The sequence below is a fragment of the Coturnix japonica genome, chromosome 10 (assembly GCF_001577835.2).
Source record: "Coturnix japonica isolate 7356 chromosome 10, Coturnix japonica 2.1, whole genome shotgun sequence".
Lineage (NCBI taxonomy): Eukaryota > Metazoa > Chordata > Aves > Galliformes > Phasianidae > Coturnix > Coturnix japonica.
This window is the reverse complement of record NC_029525.1, coordinates 5,935,208-5,950,940: the sequence shown is the minus strand read 5'-3', so window position 1 is coordinate 5,950,940 and position 15,733 is coordinate 5,935,208. Positions and strand designations below refer to the sequence as shown.

General features: G+C 41.2%; 1 protein-coding gene across 2 annotated transcripts in view; it reads right to left on the bottom strand.

Annotated features, from left to right (window-relative positions):
* Positions 1 to 15,508, bottom strand: part of ADAM10 (ADAM metallopeptidase domain 10) — a 42,168-nt gene extending 26,660 nt beyond the window's left edge. For both annotated transcript variants that reach the window (XM_015872402.1, XM_015872403.1), the window contains exons 1-2: positions 15,184 to 15,508; positions 4,910 to 5,060 (exon numbers count right to left, since the gene is read on the bottom strand). In XM_015872402.1, coding sequence (XP_015727888.1) covers positions 4,910 to 5,060; positions 15,184 to 15,238 — 206 coding nt within the window. In that variant the 5' untranslated portion in view covers positions 15,239 to 15,508. The remainder of the gene's footprint in view (positions 1 to 4,909; positions 5,061 to 15,183) is intronic.
* Positions 15,509 to 15,733: the final 225 nt, after the last annotated feature.

Below are 15,733 nucleotides of genomic sequence, written 5' to 3'. Positions count from 1 at the left end.
TGTGGGGTATTTTTTGTAGCTGCTATCTCTGTTGTGTGCATAGAGCTCTGTGTTAGCATTCTGATCATGGTAGTCTAGTATTCCCTAGGCTAGTGAGATACCAGGCAGAAGGTAATTATTTCCAGAAAAAATAATGCTTTTTTCACACCTACTAACTTGCATAAGACATTTCACAGCGGTAGGACTGACCAGGACAGAAATAAGTCAATTAGGAGCAAGATTTGACCTCTCCTGTTGCTGCTCTGTCTTACATACAACTGGTAACTGATAGCATAACAAGGCAGTCTTTAGTTACTGCATGGCTGCTGCTTTGGTTGAAGACAGAAGTTTTGGTAAAAATGTTCACACTGTCATATAATCAACTTTGTTAAAAGCCACATTTTCCCGTGCCTTACTCATTAGTTACAGCACCTTAAAGACCATCAGGACACAGATGTTCCCTTAGTTCACCTTAGGGAGATGTCAACAGTTTACGGGTTGGTTCAGCCCGGTTCCGTCAGACTCACAAGTACACAGTGATAACTGAAGAAAACGAGCTGATAGTGTCATGTTTAGCTAGAAAACAGTAGCTTCCCCATGGGCTCCAGTTATTTCAATTCTGTGCTCTAATCACAGAGAAATCAATGTTTTTTTTTTCAATACAAGTTTCTAAACGAAGGCTATGTGACTGTTTATTCAGTTTATTTTGATTATGAGTTACCTTCTAACGTCAGCAATTTCACCATGATGGGACATTTGAAAGATCAGGATACTGATAGGAAGCCTGCATATTGCTTTCCAAAACTAAAGAAGAAGGATATAAAAGGCAGTGTGCAAAAAGGGTACGAGGTGTTTTGGTGGGTTTCGTTTGAAAGCTATATCTACTCTTAAGGACATACTTATTTTACACTGTTTTCACTTACTATTAAGCCCACATAACGTCATCATTTAATTGACAGTTCCCCAGGTCCTTCTACCAGTACTAAAGAGATTACCTGAAACAGCAGGTGAGTCTCTGTGCTTATCTTTCTAATAACCACCCATATGCAGACAGAGGGAATTGTCCTTTGTTAAGTATTTATGTTAAAAATACACAACAGTATCTGTAGCATAAGAACAGGGAGCAACCCCAACTAGAATGCTTGCAGCTAAGGTCTGTCTTTAATGCCTCCGTAGTCGTGTTTCTGATTGCCAGTGATTTCTTCCCAGTTCTCCAGAAGACAGACCTGCTAAGCTTGTTATTCCAGAAGATCTTACCTAAGGAAACGCAGACCTCATCTTAAACAATTTGTCACTGATTATTCTTCATATACATAGCTGTCAACACACAAACTAGCTCAGATAACAGAAACCATTCAGTCAGGTAACAAGTAGCTACATGTCTTGTTTACACTAGAACTTAGGTCAACTATTTCTCTATCCTGAAGAGTACAGCCTTCTGTTTTTAAGAGCAGATTAATCTTTACACAGGGTTGAATATAAACTCTTCTTTTTTTTTTCTCCCAGTAAAAACTTTTAGAAAGGAGAGTTAAGTGCAAATCCTGTACCATCCGGTTTCCTGTTTACCCAAAATAACCTCCCCACCTCTATTTATAAGGCTGACAACTTGCATACTGTGCCAGGCTCTAACAGAATTAAAAACCAGGTGAGCAAAACGTTAAACTAAGAAGCTCCTTTTGGGTAGTCCCCTTTATTTTTATAACCTGCTCAGTCAATAACCATCTTATTAAAGAACAAATGCTTTATCTCAGAATATAAGGGCAATAAAATGGATAGCAAATCACTATAGAACGGAGAATAAAAAAGTCAAGTGGTTACACCAGAAACACGGCAGAGCTCGTATCACATAGCAAGCCTCTACAAGCACTTACACAGAGCAATCCAGAATAACAGTCAGAAGCTGATACAGAAGAACTTTTGAGTCCAGATAAACTGTCTCAGGTGGAGGCTGAAGAACAGGTTATTCCAGCTGTATCAACTGACATGCCTCAGTCTTTATGGCGTTTTATTCCTATATGGAGCTAGTTTTCAAGATTTGAAACCCCTGGATTGAGCTGCTACGACACATACTTAAACACAGAGAGGGATTTTTATTCTTGAAGTCCTATTTTCCAGATTGTATAGAAACAATCCAACATTATAAAACAACTGCGAGAGTATTTCCAAGTGTAACCATATGAAGGGCCTTTTTATCTGTATTGCTTACAAAGAAGTGATGGTGTGGGTATATTGCAAGCGCTTCCAGTAACAGTTCTTATAAGGAACTCTCTTATATAGAGACCAGACGTTCCAATAGCAGCTTGAAACTTAACAACTTAGAGCTTTTTTTAAAATTATTATTATTATTAAAATTTTAGGTTTAAAAAAAGCTATGAAAAATGGTGATTAAACTGCAAAACATCTGAAAGAAGCTCTTGGTGTACCTTTAATTTAGAAATAAAACATTATTACACGTTCAAGTACAGCTTGAAAAATTCTTCTTGTTCACTCACTCAAGTTGCACAGCCAGCTTGACCAAGTCTGAGCCAACAACAAGGCTGGGACAAATTGGCTGCAGGTTGGTGATTCAGAGGACAAACCAGGACAAAAATAGAAAGTGTAAGTTATTAGAAGAGCATTAAGTAAAACGCTGACAGCACAGTTAGGCACTGCGTAGAGGTAGTTTCTTCATTCTTCTGAGTCAGGAATTCTTATTTTCTAAAGCTCAGAGTTCATCAGACACTAAGCAAGTTTTTCAAGATCTGTCCACAAAATGTAATTTCCAATAGTGAAGTATCCAGTGTATTTTTGACATCTGCAGTTGATGGGAGCTCAGTTTAGGATATTCTGCAATATATTGCAAATGCCTATACTGAAAAAGAATGCTTTTATATAGCACTGCATCGGAAGGGCTGTACTCAGTAAGTGCAAGATAGTAAATATGCATTTAGTACACATTTGGTTTAGTCAACCAAGACTGAGCACACAAAGTCAAATATATCCTTTCAATTTTAGTGATGCTCCAACATAATTTTTGGAATGGCCGACATCACCTTAATGTAGAAAACGAAGTTATATCACATTAAATTATCCTACTGTCTTGCAGCCTAGTGCCATAAACACTGCTTATTCCATTTAGGTGCTTTTTTTCCAGGCTAACACTAACACTGCATCCACTAATTTTATGTGAATCTTCCTCAGGCCCAAAGGGCACCTTAAATTAATTCACACTAAAACATTCAATGTAAAATGGCATGTGTGAGATACACAACTATACTGTTTTAAAACGATATGAACTACAAAACTATATTGTTTTAAAAACTCCTATTTACTTCAAGCCTTTCAGGAACAAGCACATTTTGCACCAGTCCTGAAGCAACGATGTCAACTCATCTACAGTACACAGTTAATAATTCAAAAGAATTCATAGCCTACTTTCAGTGATCTTCAGTGCCATATGGTGCTCGTGTTTTAGCATCTAATGCAGCTGGTTTGTTTGAATTCAGGCATTAAACCTCACAGTTTTATTCTAGATCCCCCAACAATAAGAATACTGAAAAATTTGTTTTTAATTTGTATACTCTGTAGCATTTGATTTTCAGATGAAGATTAAATAAAAAAGGTTATCTCAAACAATGATGCAACATTAAAACATCTGTGGTCCAGCTAGCTCCATTTGCTACTTCCAGCAGCGAACTGCAGCAGATACTGGGACAGCTTCTGCATTGTTTCCTATCTACATAAGGCAAGCATTTCATCAGAAGCCAACTCAAAACAAAGACCTAGTATATAAAAGGAATTTAGCAGGAAAGGCTACTGATTGTCTGTGAAGATAAGACAGTTACCAACAGTGCAACAATCCAGTAAACAATAAAATTCCTTGGACCAAGATCACACCCAAAAACATGGATTTAAGCATCGAATTTCAAACTTTGGACTTCGGTTGCTATTCTAAAGCAGTTGCAAATACAACCCTAATGCTGCCTTTTGGTTATGTGCAGTCGTTGTGCTATACACATCCAGTAGCAACACTTCATTCCTTAAAGAAATTACAAGCTTGCAGAAGGAGAATATTTACTCAAATGAACATTCCAAACACAGATTCAAAAGACATGGTATTACTTTTGCTCTGTCAAGTTTCCTGTGTTTCTAGATATGAATAACAAATATTTATCAAATGTTAGTTATTTCTTTTGTAATTGAAATCATTAGACAAGCAAGGGGGTTACACATTCCTTAAAAAGATATTAAGGCAATGGTGTTGCACAGGATGCCGTCAGCAAAGAAGCAAAGACTGAAATATTTTAACTTACTTTTTCTTCTCAATAATAAAAGAAAAACAACAGTGTAGGAAGCAGCATAGTGAAATCTATAAATAATATTTCCACTGCTCACACCAACTACCTAAGTTCAAATAGTAAAGAAGTTTCAATCAGAAAATAAATGTATGGCTAAGCAATCTTGTAACAGCAATTATGTTTTTTCCATGTCAAATAATTGCTAAGCTACACAGAAAAACGTTATTTTACTACACATGGAACAGAACACTCCGGGGCCAATTTTGTAGTTTGGAATGCAATTTGAAACTGCATTTCCTCAAGTAAACCAAATCCACTCAAAGTTCAGCATAGTTTTTGTAAACAAATATGCCAAGGCTGCACAATAAAGTCAGAATCTAATGAAATTCTGTTCCCAGTTCTATTTTTACTGAATCTTTGAAGTGCATTAACAGCTACCAGTGCAAGTTTCAACGACTGATGACAAGCAGCAATTTGACATTTACACTGGACACCAGAGCAAACGCTTGCTAAGACCTGCCAAGACTGCATTTTAGTATATTCCCACAGACATGAATCTGATAACTGTATTTCTCCATTTATATATCACTACCATTAAAAAAACCATAGGACTAAGATGTTGAAAGCAAGTACCTTTTAGAAACATCACTAACCTTCCATGAGCATGAAAATCGAGGCGCAAGAACTGATCTTCATGTGATACTGCTCTTTTGGCACGCTGGTGTTTTTGGTGTAACAAATCCACGTCGTAAGATAATCCTTCATAATGTCTAATGTATTTATTTAGAGGATTTCCATACTGGCCTGAAAAGAGAAAAATGCAAAGGTTAGCATGCCTAAGAATTTACTAAGGTTACAACAACACAATCAGGTATGACACTGTGAAGCACAACAGCTGGCAATGAGAACCCAATTTTCACTCTACATGCTTTTCAGCTATCTTTTTCAGTTCCTTGTACACTTTAAATTCATTCTACTCTGGCTCCACAGACTGAATGCACGCTTGCAGTTACAGTGCAGAGGTGGACATCTTCCAATTCCATTTCAATCCAAATTACTCCACGATGCAAACTACAACACTGTTGGTGGGAATGCTTGAGACACGTTTCAGATACAAAACATGCCAAGTCCAACAGCTTCACATCTTTCTTCTGGTTCCCTAAAAGAACCACACATCCATTTTCACTCTGCTCTCATGGCACTGAAGTACTTGCTCAAAAGTTATACATTCCACACACCAGACCTTGAAGTAAAATTAAGAGCAAATCATGCCATCTAGCAATAGAACATTTGTGTAACACGGAATGTTCCATCATGTGGGAGAGTTTTGTTAAAAGTTCAGTTCAGTCTATCTTGAGTATTTCCTTTTAAGATATTATTTCTGACTTGCTTAAGAATGTATGACAGAAGACTGAAAATGATTCTTGTCCTCCCATCTTCATGGTGGAAGAGAGATGCAGAACTGACCACAGGAACTAGCATTAGAGCTGTTTGCAGACCTAGAAACATGCACATAAAGGACGACACTATCAGCCTTGTATTTCCACTAAACACCAGGTATTTTACTTCAACACAGTATTTTTCATGCCAGGGTTAGCATTAGTAGGTCAATAACACAACAGAAAACTTCCTGTGCTGCCCAGACACCTGTCAGATAGACTGCTGAGATTTGCTCAGATGCCTACTGAACAGTCCACCAGCTGGTAATCACAAGAGCACAAACAAGGAGGAAGCTAACAGACTGTTATTTTCCTCCAGGCAAGGAGCCACTGTACATATTATTGACTTCTGGATAATTCAGATTTTGGTCACCTCTTCCTAAGAGACACACAGTTTTCTTCCAGGATTCATGTTCTCAATAGTTAAAATAGTCCACATGATCATAGAAACATATGCATTGTAAATGGAGAGCAGAGCACTCATCAGATGAAAAGTGTATTTTCATGCCCCAACAACCCCCAGGACCTCCATCCCCTGCTTATGCACATCCACCACAGACAATCTTCACATTTACTGCATACCCAAATCAAATGCCATCACTAAACCACCATGTATGAAAAATACTGCATCTACTTAACAAAAGTAAACACAGACTTTGTGTAGAGAATTATTAAGAGAAACTGATTCACTAACTGCAATCAAGAGAACAAATACAGTTGTTGAAGTTGAAGCAGTAGAATATAACATGGAGGAAAAAAAGATTAAAATATGGGAGCCAACCACCTTGAAATACAAGTAGAACATAGAGGATTGCTTTTGCTTGATGGAAACATTTTTAAACAGTTCAAGGATTTTAAATGTACAATCATAATTTACTTAATAATTACTTAGATATCTGCAATCTATCACATTCAAGAGCAAGTCACTTCAATGGCTCTGGTTTCAGATTATATACGATACAAGTCATATTATGTTTCTTGAAGTACTAAATATTAAGCCTGGAAGTAATTAAACATATCAAACAATGCAAAACGTATCAAAAATGATATTCAGAACAGCAGCAGTTGCATGCAAACATCCACCGGGTCTCAAACAAAGGCTCGCAGTATTGCTCTGCATCAGCAGCTCTCCAAGGAGCTGATCCAAAGAAACTGTTCCTGAAGATCAGCTATTCATTATCACTACAGAAACTACTTTGGGGAACACATCACTCAAGGGCAGGCACCAACTCTAGTGATTATGCAAAAATCAATTTTTCAAGCAATCTGTGACAAAACGTTGCCAGTTTATTTCTAAATGTTGCAGTAGTCAGTGTTTAGTAAATTTTCATGAGTTCTTCCCTACACGATCCCTTTGCTGCAGCACGTTCCAAAACATGAACACGTGTGTCGTAAAGCTGTCTTCTTGATGAAGTGCATCAGTCTGACCCTCCTTGTGATTGGAGAAGCCACATGGTGACAGAGCAACTGAATGCATCATCCTTGTTCTGACCAGCTGTAGCACATTGCCTTCCACAAAGACACCAAAGATCCTTTGTCAGCTGTTTCACTTATGACAAGTGAAAAGATGAAGCTGATATAACATCAGAACAGTCTCTGTTGAATGCTACAGCACAAAACCAAAACCTTATATACACTAATAATATAAAATCAGAACACAGAACACAAGCAGAATGATTTCCAACTCCAGGTTGAACCTGGAATCTCTTCTTTTTTCCACATGGAGAAATACAAAACTTGTTTAAACATCATAACACCTACTTAAGCACTGCAGTATTTAGCACTATGTTCTGACGTCTGGGTGCCCACAGATCACTGGCATAAAGTTGGGCATCGGTTTCGGTGTCAGGGTTGCACAAAGCTTTTTCTTCCTTTCTTTCTTCCCTTCTCCATTTTCTATTCCATTATTTTTCACACTAAATGTTGTTCTGTACATATCTGCTCCATTGTTCCTGGCTCCAAATCAAGCTTCAAAGCCTTCCTTCCTCCACCTCCTACTTACAGAGAAATAAACATTCTTTAGTTTATGCTTCAGCCTTCTGAAGCTTTGCCTCGGTAACATATAGCAAATAGTTACATTTCCATAAGGAAAAAAAGTTGTTGTGCTAACACCACAATTTCAGGAGCAACGGTAGAAATTTACCTTATCCTGTATTTATTGTTGTGAGGTCTTCTTTAAATTAATACAATAAATTTCTCAGTGCTTTTGTTCCTTTCCAAGTGATGAATGTCTCACCTCCACACAGCTCAGTACAGAAAATGACCAAATAAATGAATGTTTACAAGTTGCATTTAGAAGCAACGTGCACAAGATGCTGCTGCCATCTCTCTTTAAAATTCAGGTAATAATGTATGGCAGATAAACGCATTCAAATTTCCTCTGAGTACTGTAGGCAAACGCTGCCTTTGACATACGCATTATTGTCCAATAACAAAACTTCATTCTAACTTGTAATTTCAGTCTCAAAAAACAAGTGGGTTCTCACCCAGTTTTACGGAGGCTTCTCAGGTGCCTTTAACAACTGCAAAATCTGTGATTTAAGTGTGTCTACATTAATTCTGATCTAAATAAGAGATGAGACAAAGTGCACAGCTTTTACAACCAGCACGAAGAATGGTGAGGGTGAAGAATGTTGCCCGTGCCTACGTTTCTTTAACCATTTTGGGCACACCCCCAGAGAAGGAAGCACAAACAACTCCTTGTGCACAAGAACTTTCATAAACAAACCACCATTAGCCTGGGTGCAGTTATTTTGTTAGACTGATGAACATACAGTTACCTGACTGCTGCTACACGATCTCTAATTCCAGACAGCAACATTAAAGAAAAACTTCAGAATTAGGTGGCGTCAGTTAAACTGAAGCTTTAATCTTAAAATAAACATAAAGCTAGAATATGCCAAGTAACTCCAAAACTCCACCAAAGCAAAGGATTTAGTATGCTGCAGAATGTGTAGACTTCTGTGCTCTCTAATCCCAAGACCATTCAACAATTTATCTTCCACTTTTCCATAGCAGGAAAATAATGTGAATATATCTGTTACGTTGCTTTGGGCCATTTTTCTCAGCTGGGCAATGTACTCTTTAAAGCTTCAGGCACCCGGTGTAACAACTTACTGAAGACCCAACAATGCTTCACACCTGTTTCAGGTCTCACGAGCAGGTGGAAACCTAAGCTGAGTCACACAAAGAATAGTTTTAAAGTGCTACATGCTGTACAAAGACAGCAAAAGACTTCTCACACTAAAAAGCCTTGCAACGTGCTCTCTGCAATGCTGAAGCTAAACCCCTTCAGGAAACAAAAAACAATTCCTTTTGCTAAAGTGAAGTTATACGCTCCCTGTGATCACAAAGGACATGGCACTATTTCTTCTCTGTTGCCTTAAACTGTAAACAAACACCAAAACCGCCCAAATCCATATGCTCTAAGTACTCTCACAGCTCGCACTTGACACAAACTCTCCTGGGCAGCTGCACCCCACCTGGAACACACGGCATGTCAGAGCCTTCCTGAAGATGGACTTCAGTCAGGGTTAAAATGAAAGCTTCAACTTTTATTTGCGGAAGCAAAGAAAGCGTTACCGCTGCTGCAGCGTCCAAAGTCTCTAACCAATACATGATGACCTTTTAATAAAACCATCTACAAATCAAAAGTGATTTTCTTCTTCACAAAGGTAGCTTAATAAGTAACTTAGCTTCCGTAGGATAAAAAAAACCAACTTCCATAAGATAAAAAAACTTCTGTAACATATTGCAAAGTGCCATGGAAAAAAATCCAGCACTGTTTTAGCGTCTCAAGTACTGGAGCACTGCTTACGTGCAAAGAAGGAATAGAAATTGAGTGCTTGGTTTGGAACAGGGAACCCCAAGTGTTTGCTGAACTGTGCACCTGCCATCCCAGCATTATTAGACCAGAGACCACCTGAAACCAAGGGATCTGGATTTTTCTTCCCCATTTGATCTCTTTAATGTCCCCCTCTCTCATCTCTGTCTCCCTTTCCATGTTATATTAGAATGTAATGCTAGGCATATCATTATAACTTACTGGCAATAAGGTATAGATAAATAAAGAGATATCTACTCCATGTCTTGTGCTAAGTATCATAGCAAGATACAAATAAACAATTAACCAATCGCTTGGCACCTTTTCACCTTAATTTAGCCCAAGGGAGTTTCAGAACAGCAAGACCTGACTGGATTGAGACAGGTGCCAATAATACAAGTTTGCTGAGATGGAAAAACAATGTTTATTTCTAATACAGCACACTAAGCTGGAGGACTGCAACATTTTAGGATACAGATACCAATGGAACACACTTCAAACTGGATAGTACAGCCTTCTATGGACTGGTTAAATTAAATGTCGCATTTCCCAAGAGAAAAATCCTCCAAGAACAAAGCCTTATATTCCTGGAATCAGAACAAAACAAAAGGAAGGACTTAATCTAAACAAGATCAGACAAACATCCAGAGGTTCTGCCTACACATCTCAAGGTGATAGTCCGTGCAGAAGACTTGTGTGTGCATGCATCCAGAGAGCTTCAGCATCCACAGAGAGCTCCAAGAATCTACAGTTGTCTTACATTCTGAATAGCCACAGATCCCAATGGACAGACCTGAGATGTACTTTCTCACCTTCTATCTAAGCTCCACACATTACACAAAGGATTTTATAGCTGTAAGCCTCTTGGCATGCTTTGAGCAGCTATATATAACTGTTACCTGGTGGTCAACGCCAAATAACTTGATGTCCATTGATTGTGCTCTTCCCTTCCTCTCTCCCTCCTCCCCCCCCCCCCCCCGCCAGTCTATTAAGACTTCTTTCCCCCCTAGAAAAACTTCTGCAGTGTCTGTGTGAGTAAAGCAAGGAAGGTAAATGGACATACTGAAATCCATGGGACTAAGCAGAGCACATCCAAGAATGTTGAAATAGCTGGTTGATGTGATTCTGGGGCTACTATCTTTGAAAGGTCACTGAGATAGAAGGAGGTTCCTAAGAGCTGGCAGTTAAGTGTCACCCTGTCTTAAAGGAGGACCTGGAGATCTACAGACTGGTCAGACCAACCTCAGTACGTGCAAAGGTTATGGAGGAAATACACACAGAAGCTCCTGAAAGTCAGCAACGTGAACAGTTTCTCTGCAACATGGGAGAAGATGGTAACTGCCCACAGAATATGTGGATAAATCAAGTATGCACTGTTCTAAAAGGTGAAGTTAAGACAAACATTAAAATCTGCACAATAAGAGCAAGTAGTTCAATTCAAGATTGTTAGTGGAAAAACACCCCAAAACACTGCTAGACACTTTGCAATGGTTAAGCTAACTCAATAGACAACTCTACTGCAAGCATCATCACTGATTTGAAGACCTGAAGTTCCAGCAGGGGGGTTTTGAACTTCATGATCCTTGAGGTCCCTTGCAACCCAGGTCATTCTGTGATTCTGTGAAGACAATATTTACTGTAATTTTAATTAAGTTGTACTTTTTCAAGTTGTTTTAAATGTACATTTTACGCCTCTTTAAAAATGTTTCTCCTATATGGGACTAGTATTAAGATGTGTACGTAGCATTCAAATTCAGTACTTCTGTGCTGAAGTGCATCAAAAGCCACAAGCCCTACTATCTATTTCCCAACTAGAATTTCACTGAACAATTAATCTGGGCTGTAGTTTCACACCTGCTGGCAGAATGGCAGGTCCTGCTGTTCTTTTTCATCCATCTCATTTTAGCCCCTCCCTTGAGCTGGCACTAAACCTGATTGGACTTAAAAACGTATTTTCTTTTGCTCCAGACAGTTTTTGGTGAAGCAAATAACCAAAAGTGACTCACTGAAAACACACTTAAGGCACAGTTAGTACTGTACCACTAGAGTAACTGATGCCTGCTTCATTTTTACCCTCTTTTTCACGCATTCCTATGCTCTTTTTGCCCACTGAACCTGTTCCACTGAGCCAGCAGAGGTTAAAAGCCTGGCAAGAAAGTAGCCATTTCTTCTATTTCAGTTAGTAGGCTGAATCAGCTCCTCATGCCATCAAACAGCAGAGGAAGCGAAGGACGAGCAGTGGAAATGCATGACCAGGGTAAGACCACCAGGCACCAGCAGCTCAGTAAGTAGCTCAATAGAGTGGTTCCTTCTTACTGTGTAACTGAACCTTCAGATCCTTTTAAAAGCAATAATAAACTACAGTCTTAGGTTCTTGGGCGATGATATTTCAAAACTACTATATATACACCTGATATTATTCATTTTTAATCACCATGGGCATTCCTGAAATCACTCGACAGCTGCCTTTACCAGACACCGCCTCATGCAGCCATACAAAATCTTTAGTGTTTTAATTGTAAATCCCAGATACGTGCTAAAGGCCGAGAGCCATTTTAATGAAGGCTAGTATTCTTCTCCATCTATAGCAAAGATGCAGACTTAACCACTCAGATGCTGGCAGTTTATAAACGCCTTCCCACAACTCCCCCACGTGTTCAGAAAAGAATTTCTCGTGTGCACAGTGGGAAATAAGCTGTTCAATATCCAGCAGCACAAGACACTGAAATGCAGCTCAGAAGCCCTAACAACATAGAAGAGCATGTCATATCAGAATATATTTCAGATATACTTGCAATCATACTCAGCACCTGACCAGCCTGACCAGCCAGGCCTGAGCATGACTACTCTTGCCTTTTGGAGTCTTGGTATCTCTTTGTTATTATTTTTTACATTTTCTAGCACTATTTCCACACTTGTAAAAATCATCCTCAGATAGATCCTCTCTCTTATTTCCATTCCTCAAAGAGCACCACCATTTACAGTGATGTACTGTTTAATATACCTGCATGCATTTTTGTTGCATTCAATGAAACAGTCACAAGGGACACGGCCCCCAGCTAAGAACTTCTTCAGATACATCAAAATTACTAATAATAGAGACCAGATCTCTGAACACACAGTTCTGAAGGTGCTGATGAAGAACAGAGATTCACTTTATACATTGTTTCACATAAGCCTAAAAATTCCAAGTACTACGTACTAGAAGCATAAGACACATGCATCTATTTAAGATAAATTCTACCTTTCTCCTATTTCTTTTCATAATACTGAAACTGTATTCAAAGCGACCAGCTGGGATTCCTGCTTTGTAAAAGTTGTGACAGTACAGAAACAAACTCCTAGAACAGCACAAAAAGTATCTAATATTAGAATATAATCGAGGATGTGCTTCAGGTCCTACCCAACTGAACTGCTGGTAACTCCTGTTCTAACCATATGATTGTCATAACCACTGATGGTCACACAGCATCATAACACAGACACTGCAGTGCACCTCACTCATGCAGTGATCGCTTCTGGCTGCGTTCCTTTAATGTGACTTACAAATCTCCAATCAGCTGAAACACACTTCTCTAAGGCATTAAATCACCCTGATGGTTCTCCTCAAATAAATCGTCAAATTAAACAGTATATAAGTAGAAGTTAAATGACATCTTGATATTTTAAGAGCTTGACTTTGTGATTCACAAACTGTGAATTAAACTTGCCGCCAGTTCTGTTAATCTACTGTTATTTAACATTATCTGAAGACTACTACAGAGTATAAGTAAGAGTATAAGTAAGAGTATACAAACAAAGCCTTCGTAATTCTGAAGGAATTCAACACGCTCAGGTATCTCAGAAAAAGCTCCAAGCACAACACAGCCTAAACAGGTGGAAGAGCACTGGAAAAGGTACGGACTAAGAAATGATTTTGTAAATTCTATATTTCAAATACCAATGTGGCTTTAAACTCTACATCTTTAAGGAGAAGTATTACTTGCTCCAGGAATTGAGCAGAACCAGTGAGCACAAGAGGAGCCACACAACTGAGCATAGGTACATTTTGTTCCCAGTTGTTTCCAGTTCGAACTGTTCTCACAATGACACTGATAAGAACGATGAACCTGATGTGCTACTTTTTTCCCCAGGGTTAACACTCCCAGAAGAAAATCTTTTAAATGAAGAACTCTATTTTTCAGTAATATTTTGTAGTACTTAAGAAATTACAGAAATATAATTAGAAGCTAATAGATATTTTTACTATTAAAAGAACTTCAACAGTCACAATAAACTTCCCCCAGGAAAGCTTTGAGATGCAGATCAGCCATCATTCCTAGGGTCCAACCCAGCACCATCAAGCTCTGTTTCAAGTTTGCTCTGTGTTGTCAAACACTGAATGCCACATGCTTGTTTCCCAAAACAAGCAGTACTTCCTCATGCCAACATTGAAGGTTCCCATTGTTCTCTTAAAGAAAACAAATATAATGCAAATTTTCAGAATAAAAGCTATTTCATGAAGTCACTTCTATATATCCAGAGCATAGCTCACAAGTTAAAATGATGTGAACTTTGAAGCACACTCGCCTGCCTACAACTCTCACAACTGCTAATGAATCACTGAATTAATTGTGCCAGCAGTTTAGTTTAGAAAAGAAGAAGGCCTTGAAAAGCATGCTAATAATTTTCTTAATAATTTAACAGGAGTCACGCGGGTAAGTCATCAATAAAATCTTTTGTTTGCTTCTAACAATATAAATAACGGGCTGAGCTGTGCTCCTGCAGATGGCTTTGCCCATTATCGCAGCAGCACCTCACTGCCACAAGCACAGCCTGAACTTCTCCCGTGGCCTGATGTTACTTCTTGATAACAGGCAAAGCCAGGATTCAGAGTCAACTCTTTGTTCACAAACCGACACGCTGATACACAGAAAGCCGGGATAAAGAGAAGTGCCAAGCCAAACAGAGGAAACCAAACAAGAAACCCCGTAAAGTGCCGCTCCACCCATCCTGAGCAGGAAACGGCCCCGAAGTCCACTTCACGGAAATTTAACCGCGTGAAAATCCCAAACTACTTTCCTTTCGTGTCCTGACCTTGGTTAAACGCTATTAGAATGGGTCAAGTCGTTACCCCGAGAGCTCCCCATGGCTGAGAAGCACCCGCAGTCAGATCCCAGCCGAACTTGCCCGTCTCTGCATCAGAACGCAGAAGCGGGGTTTCCTCCGGCCTAGGGTCGGGCACAGCGTCCCTAAGGCACGGCCCGACCCGGCAGGGTGCGGGGCGCTCCCCGGGGTGAGGCGGAAGGAGGCGGCCGGACGGGAGGGAAACGGCGTCAGCGGCACCGCCACAAAGTCCAGAGGAAGCGGAGCGCCGGGGGAAGCACAGCCGCTCGGGGGGAGGGAAAGGAGAACGACGCAGCGAATAAAGAAGGCGACGGCCGCCTCGGCCTCCCACGGTGCGTCCCGGCAGCGGGGCTCGGGCGCCGGGCCAGCCGCAGGGAGAGAGGCCGAGGCGGAAGGAGCGGCCAGGGCCCGGGGGCGGCCGAGGGAGGGGGGGGAGCGCCCCGGGCAGCGGCCCAGCCGCGGCCTGCCACCCCGGGGAAGGGAAGGGAGGAAGGCGAAGGCGGAAGGCCACGTCCCGGCCGAGGCCCCGCGGTCCGAGCGGGCCCCGGCCGCCCCTCACCTCCGGCGCCCGCCGCCCAGGAGCACAGCAGGATTATCGTCCTCGCTAGATCCATCTTCTCCGGGCCCAGGCCCCGCCGCCGCCTACACACAGCGCATCCGCCCCAGCCGGCTCCGGGATAGGGAGGGGCGAGCTCTTCGCCTCCCGCCGCTTTGTCCCCGCGCTCCGGGGGCCGCTCTGGCTTCCACCCGTGGATCGCCGGCACCGAGCGGCGGCCGCACCCGGCGCTTCCCCCGCAGCGCTTCCTTCCCTTCCCCGCACCCGTCCGAGCGACGCCACCGGCGGGGCCGCCGCCGCGCGCTCTGGGCGTGTCCCAGCGCTCCGTGACACTGAGCGGGCGGAGCCAAGAGGGAGAGAGCGAGAGAGAGAGAGAGAGAGAGAGAGAGAGCGCCGCCTTGAAGGGGCAGGGCGCCCCCCCGCGGGGGAGCAGGGAGGGAATGGATGGGATGGGATGGGATGGGATGGGATGGGATGGGGAGATGAGATGGGATGGAATGGGGTGGGCTGGGGTGAGATGAGATGAGCAGAAATGATCAGTTTGTGATGGAAC